The following is a 6,892-nucleotide window of genomic DNA, read 5'->3' as shown; positions in this document are numbered from 1 at the left end:
AGACATTGCACATGCAGAGCTTCGCCTTCCCGACGCTGGGCCCATCAAGCAACTAGAAAACTCTTCAAGCTCAACACCAAAAGGAGACAAGCAAGCAAGCGATTACGCGTTAAATCCCAAACATCACTTCCGGTCACCGGCCCAGCAGCCCTCGCTCTACGGGAAGTCGCCAGCGTGACGACGCAAAAAACGCCAGTCGTGTGCGTGTCCCTCCCAGCAGCCAATGGGTTCTGTCCACCTCCTTTCTCCGTCTCCGGTTGGTCTAACCGAGGCCTGTGACGTTAAAGGGCGGGGCGCAGAGGGCGCTACCGAGCCCGAGAGGGGCAAAGTCCCTCACTCGCTCCGGCAGCTGGGAACAAGGGGCGAAGATGGTTTACATCTCGAACGGTGAGTTGCCGTGTCGTCGGGGGCGGCCGCTGGCCTGGGAGGCCGGACCTGGGTTTCTTCCATCCTCTCCCGCCGGCTCTGCGCGGCTTTCGCGTAGTCGGTCGGTCCTGCGCCGCGTCAGCCGAGCGTCCCTGAGCCCGTAGGCGGGGGCCGAGTTCCGGGTGGTGACGACGGTGCTGGCTGCCCGGCGCCCTCGCCCACCTTCTGATTGTGGGTGTTGCCAACGTGGTCTTTGCTCTCGGGCGCCCGTGTGCTTAGCTAGTGATGACAATAGGGTTAACACCGTCTGTCTGCGTAGCGCCTGTGTCTGGGGCGCTGTTTTAACTTTTTCGCTATCAACCCATTCAGTCTCTACAGCAGCCCTGTTCAGGGAGTTTTGTTATCCCGTTTTAGGGGCGGAGATTCTGAAGCGCAGCTAGGTCCAGTGGGTTGCCTAGCATCATTAAGGTAGTTAATGGTTCAGTCGGGTTCTGAGCGGGGGTGACTGTTGTCAGCGTCCTTGCTGTTATCTACTAGACGGTCTTTCTCTGTAATGTATAAGGAGAATTAAATACATAGGATAGGCTTCCCTTCCCCCTCCCTCGCCCCCAGGAGTAGGTAGCTAGTCATACACGTAATTTTTTTTTGCCCTAATTCCAGGGGGCACAGGAAGAAGCACCGCCCCCTGTAGGAACAAGGTAAACTTCCTGGAGAGAATCTGAGAGTGACTTAATTCAGTGACTCCACAAAGAAAGTGTGTGGCGGGGCCTGGGTGGCTCAGTCGGTTGAGCATCATCGGACACTTGGTTTGGGTCAGGTCATCATCTGGGGGTGGTGGGATCTGCCCCGCCGGGGGCTCCGCGCTCAATGGGGGAGTCGGCTTGGAATTCTCGCTCCCTTTGCTCCTACCCCCTGCTCGCGCGCCCTCTCTCTCTCCAAAACAAATAAATAAATCTTAAAAAAAAAAAACAAAAAACAAACAAAAAAAACACCTGTCTGGGAAAGGACGACACAATATGGGTCAGACCACTGCCAAAACTGCCCACCTGTTTGACTCAGCTGGAATCAATGCCTTGATTGGCAATCTGTATGAATAGGATTGTTGGAGCTAGGTGCTTGTCCTATTTGAATCATCTGTTTATCTTCAGAGAGGATTAAGGTGATGAGTGAGAAGTCTTCTGAGTGCACTTTGCATTTCTTTGCACTTCAGAATGTCTGCCCTCGTCCTCATCCAATTAAAAATCTTTGAAACAAGTAGGTTGATGGACACTACACAAAAGCATAAAAGTTTCTTCTTATTTGGGGCACTTGCAGACTTTGTGTTATCCTTTATGGCTAAGGCTGGCAGCTTCTATTTATGCATTATTGAGTAATTCTTATTAGTACGTCTTCCTGTGTATGCATTGTCATAGTGAAGTGGCAGAGTGAGGTTCTTGTCTCACCAAGTTGAAAAATGAATCTCTCGGACAGAGGAGAGTGAGTAAAGCGAGAGTTTTTTTTAAAGATTTTTATTTATTCATTCGACAGAGAGCCAGCCAGCCAGTGAGAGAGGGAATGCAAGAAGGGGAAGTGGGAGAGGAAGAAGCAGGCTCCCAGGGGAAGAGCCTGATGTGGGGCTCCATCCGAGAACGCCAGGATCACGCCCTGAGTGGAAGGCAGACGCTTAAGGACTGAGCCACCCAGGCGCCCCAGCGATAGACTTTTTTAAGTGAGGATACAGAAAAAGCTCTCAGAAGTGAGAGGGCTGGGATAGGGCTGCTACTGAGGGCCTCCACGGTTGGTCTTTTATAGAAAGCTAACCAGGCAACTTAAATCCTTTTAACATCTCTATTGATAGCACCATTGAGTAAGGACTAGTGATAATATCTTCAATGGCTTACTTCCTTTTTAGGGTCCAGTAATTCTTTGTTGGTCTCAAGCAGCTGTTACCCCACCTCTGACACCTAGGGCAGGATGGTCTGGTTTGCTCCCTTATCTCTGGTTTCCTTACACCTCCACATTTTTGTAATTTTTTGAGCCTGATGCAGTAGCCCCCACCTATCTCCTTACCTAGCCTCCTTGTCTCTTACTCAATGGGGGATCCACATGAATAACGTAAAGTTCCTATTAGGCCTTTTATCTCACTTTTATAGTTGAGAAATGCCAGTTACATCCAAGCAACTTATTTTCCTCTGTAGATATTGGAAGGGGAGGTTTCTGCCTTCAGAAAGTAGGAGGGAAAAGTGCTAAAAAGCAAGACAGAACAATGCAAGTGCACGCAAAAGGTTCTTCAGAGTCACGAAGGACTTGATGTGTTCTAGTTAGGTCTCTTTTGGAAGGGTTGAATTGATCAGCACTTCACAGTTGATGAAACATTTTTGTCACATGATTTTTTCTTCAGCAATCCTAAATGATGACTAGCCTTGAAATACTTTTTCTCAGAGCAGGAAAATATCGCATCAGCCAATGAAGCAGAGCTAGTAAGAGGCAGAACCACGCGTGTCACCCACGCTCTGTCTTGAAGTGTACCCCTTTTTTGTTAATAGCTCTATTGAGAGCTCAGGGCCAAGTGGATCTTTGAAAGTAAGGCAGTCAAAGAAAGGAATTGTAGACCCTGACTGAGGGGGTGGAGGTGAGTGTGTGGTGAAGCCCTTGAGAAAGCGGAGAGGAGAGGTGGTTGACAGCTCTTCTCCCAAAATATTCTGACCTCTTAATTCTCAAGGCAAAAAAACTCTAGAGCATTAACTTTTCATGTTGTAGCTTCCATTATTTAGTGGTTTGAAAAACAGATCCTCATTTGTGCTTAAGATAAAGCTGGAGTCCATAGGGGCGCCTGGGTGGCTCAGTCAGTTAGGCATCCGGCTCTTAAAATCAGCTCAGGTCATGATCTCGGGGTCCTGGGATTGAGCCCAGTGTTGGACTCTCTGCTCAGTGGGGAGTCTGCTTGTTCCTCTGTCCCTTCTGCCCGCCCCCCCCAGTGTGGGCATGTGCTCTCTCCCCCTCTCTCCCTCTCTGTCTCAAGTAAATAAATCTTAAAAAAAAAAAAAAAACTGGAATCCATAATTAGAATCAACAGCATCCCATTACAGTGGAATTACAGAAAAATAGTGGTTATTTTAATAAACAAGGCAAATTCTCTTCAGTACTTAGAACACCCAGACTCTTGATTTATGGAAATTTTAACATAATTGTAAGGATTTTTAAAAGTGTGTATAAACAACTTTTTTTATACAGGACTTTGCAGGTGAAAAATATTTTCACATTTAGGGAAGTGCAAGTGGTGTGAATATTATTTTATATTCACTCATTCCATTTGTTTCCTCAAAATACTTGAATACAGAGATTCGTGCTTCATAGCATGACTTACTGTCATACTTCATAGCCAGTGGGTGGAAGCAACCCAAGTGTCCAGCAACAGATGTATGCATAAACAAAATGTGGTGTATATACACACGAGGGAATATTAGCCAGCCTTAAAAAAGAGGGAAGTTTGACACATTTACAACATGGATGAGACTTGAAGACATAAGCCTGTCATCAAGTAAGCGTACTGTATGATTCCTCATATGAGGTTCCTAGAGCAGTCAAATAGAGACAGAAAGTAAAAGGGTGGTTGCCAGGAAATAGGGGAAGGGAGAAGAGGGGAGTTAGCTTTGAATGGGTACAGAGTTTCAGTTGGGGGGAGATAAAAAGTAGTTCTGGAGATGGATAAAGGTGATGGTTGTACAACAGTGTACAACATTAAGTACATACTTAATGCCATAGACCTGTACACTTAAAAATGGTTAAAATGGGGGGCGCCTGGGGGGCACAGTCATTAAGTGTCTGCCTTCGGCTCAGGGCGTGATCCTAGCGTTATGGGATTGAGCCCCACATCAGGCTCCTCCGCTATGAGACTGCTTCTTCCTCTCCCACTCCCCCTGCTTGTGTTCCCTCTCTCACTGGCTGTCTCTATCTCTGTCAAATAAATAAATAAAATCTTAAAAAAAGGTTAAAATGGGAATTTTTTAACGTATATTTTACCGCAATTTAAAAAGAAAAAAAATACTTGAATTGTCACCAAATTAGGAACATAGGAAAACATTTGACATACTGAAAGAATGACCCCTACGTCATAGAGCTTTACTTCCCTGAACCCTTCTTTAGAAGGATGCACACCTAACAAATCTTTCCTTGTGTTGGCCATCTGCAATAGTGAACAAGTTGAAAACTGAGTTTTATGGTTCCCTAAGTGATTAATTGTAATACATCTCGTGTCAGGGATTTGTAGCACTAACTGAAGTTTCTTTTTTCTTGTCTGTAGGACAAGTGTTGGACAGCCGGAGTCAGTCCCCATGGAGATTATCTTTGATAACAGATTTCTTCTGGGGAATAGCAGAGTTCGTGGTTTTGTTGTAAGTGTTACCAGTGCTCTTCATAGGCCTTGTAAGTTCACAGAAGTTCATGAGGTACATTACGTTGAGGTTCTTAAACAAACGGAGCTTTTCCAAAACAGTTTTTAATTTTTTTTTTTTTAATTAGCTTGGCTAAGGGAAATGAAGACTTTTGTGGTGGTAAAGCTGCCCCAAACATCTGACAAGTATGAATATGATAGTTGAGTTATGTAGCTTGGCTGTGGCTTAGCCTTGGTGGTAATCATTTCAGTCTGCATCTATGGAGCCAGGCCTCCCTGTTTTAATGCCAAATGACAGTGACTCACTTTCTCTTGCTGTTTCAGCTTTAGTGTGTATGTGCAGTTTTTTTAAATTATTGGAATTGACGCAGGAGATGAAGATTTAAACTTTACCATAATTTCAAGCAATTCTTAGTTAAATGCATCTTTTGGTCTTTCCCATGCTGTTTGTTTTGTGAAAACTGTTAACTAGTCTTACATGCTAAGTTTGAGAATATATATATATTTGAATGTCACATGGCAGAGAACTGCAATGATGCAGAGATGTGGGAGACTGCTCCTCCCTTCATTGACTTTAATTCGTATTACAGTGGGTATTGGGCTGGGCATGATTGTGGGAAGTGGACATCAGAGGAAGTTACTCCAGGTGGAAGAAACACAGGAAAGATGGCAGAGAAGTTTGAATAGCAGACTGTGATCTTTATACTTAATTGGATTGTTGCTGTGATTTAAAAAGATTAATATGATGGCTGCATGTAGCATAAGTAGAATGGGGGGAAAAATGGAAGAGATGGTTCTGGAGAAAAATACAATGGGACAGAGGGGCCTTACATTCCCCAGTGCAAAACTCCCTTAAAGTCTCACATATTTCACCTACTTACTCCCTATTGTTTTTTTTTTTAATATTGTTTTAACTTAAATTCTTCCCCCTCCACAAGTAAAGAAAATTCCATTCAGATGGATTCCTAGAAGCCCTGTGCCTCTGGCACACCACCCTAGGCGCTTCCCTCAGCAAGGTAACATTAGGTAGGCTGTTGGCAGGAGAAATGTGGGGGAAATAAATGTGCAATGCTGTAAAAACAGACTCTGAGGCTTTTCGGCTGATATAGAGTGGAGGAAGGAAGTTGGGGATGGCTTTGGTTTCAGAGTCACTCCTAGACACTGTTAGGGAGAGTTACTAGCATGTAAGAAAGACAAGGAATGGTGGCTTTGGCCCAGAACATAGCACCTGTATAGACATGTGCTACATGGTGTTGTCCAGCTGGCTTCGAGAAATGTGGGGTTGGAACTAAGTTGGTTTAGACATCTGCTCACAAACATAACTGAGACTATGGAAATACATTTTATAATGTTGAAAGTGGTATTTTTGTTTTTTGCCGCTTGTTTCAGTTTCAAGACTCTGCTTCAGCAAGATGTGAAAAAGAGAAGAGGCTATGGAAATTCCTCTGATTCCAGATATGATGATGGAAGAGGGTATAGCTTTTTAAAATTGATAATAGATATTTTTACCACTCTGTAATTTTAATTAAGTTAAATATTATAGATGGATAGACATAGGCTAATGGAAATAAAAGGTTTAAATTCTGTTTCACAAAATTAATGCATTACTGTAAATTAAGTCAAGTTGCCTCTGATTTGATAATTAGAGTCAATTTGACAAAGCTAAAATGTTTATCAAATATCCTATAGGAAAAGTCTAAATTAGAGACTGAAAACTGATGACCACCATTAAATCTAGAGATTTCACTTTAGAATCTGGATTCCTACTGCTAAAGAAAACCAGAGAAGATCAAGCAGCATGGGGTTGGGCTTGCATTTCCATGGTGCTGGGTTTCAGTTGGGCATTTATTTACAGGAAGTACTGTTAAGGTCATCACAATTCCTTGCTTGACTCACTTTTCTCAGTGCATTAAGTGTCTGGTCCCTATAAGTATTTGAATTTTCTCAATTTTTGACCTAATTGGTAGTTCCTATTTTAGATAAAGCAAAGGGTCTAGTTGAGTGTTTGAAAGGAACCACTTGATGTCTATTAAACAGTAGAAATTAAATTTTTCTTTTATTAGGCCACCAGGCAACCCTCCCAGAAGAATGGGTCGAATTAATCATCTACATGGCCCTAGTCCTCCTCCAATGGCTGGTGGATGAGGAAGGTAA

General features: G+C 43.7%; 1 protein-coding gene across 1 annotated transcript; it reads left to right on the top strand.

Moving 5' to 3' along the window:
• The first annotated feature begins 233 nt into the window (after positions 1 to 233).
• Positions 234 to 6,892, top strand: SELENOK (selenoprotein K). The gene is made up of 4 exons (XM_019809681.2): positions 234 to 387; positions 4,649 to 4,739; positions 6,128 to 6,211; positions 6,802 to 6,892. The coding sequence occupies exons 1-4, from the start codon at positions 369 to 371 to the stop codon at positions 6,890 to 6,892; spliced, it is 285 nt and encodes a 94-aa protein (XP_019665240.2). The 5' UTR covers positions 234 to 368.

Source organism: Ailuropoda melanoleuca, chromosome 4 (assembly GCF_002007445.2).
Source record: "Ailuropoda melanoleuca isolate Jingjing chromosome 4, ASM200744v2, whole genome shotgun sequence".
In the NCBI taxonomy this organism is placed as follows: domain Eukaryota; kingdom Metazoa; phylum Chordata; class Mammalia; order Carnivora; family Ursidae; genus Ailuropoda; species Ailuropoda melanoleuca.
Note: the sequence above shows the minus strand (reverse complement) of the source record. Positions and strands in the feature narration are given on the sequence as shown.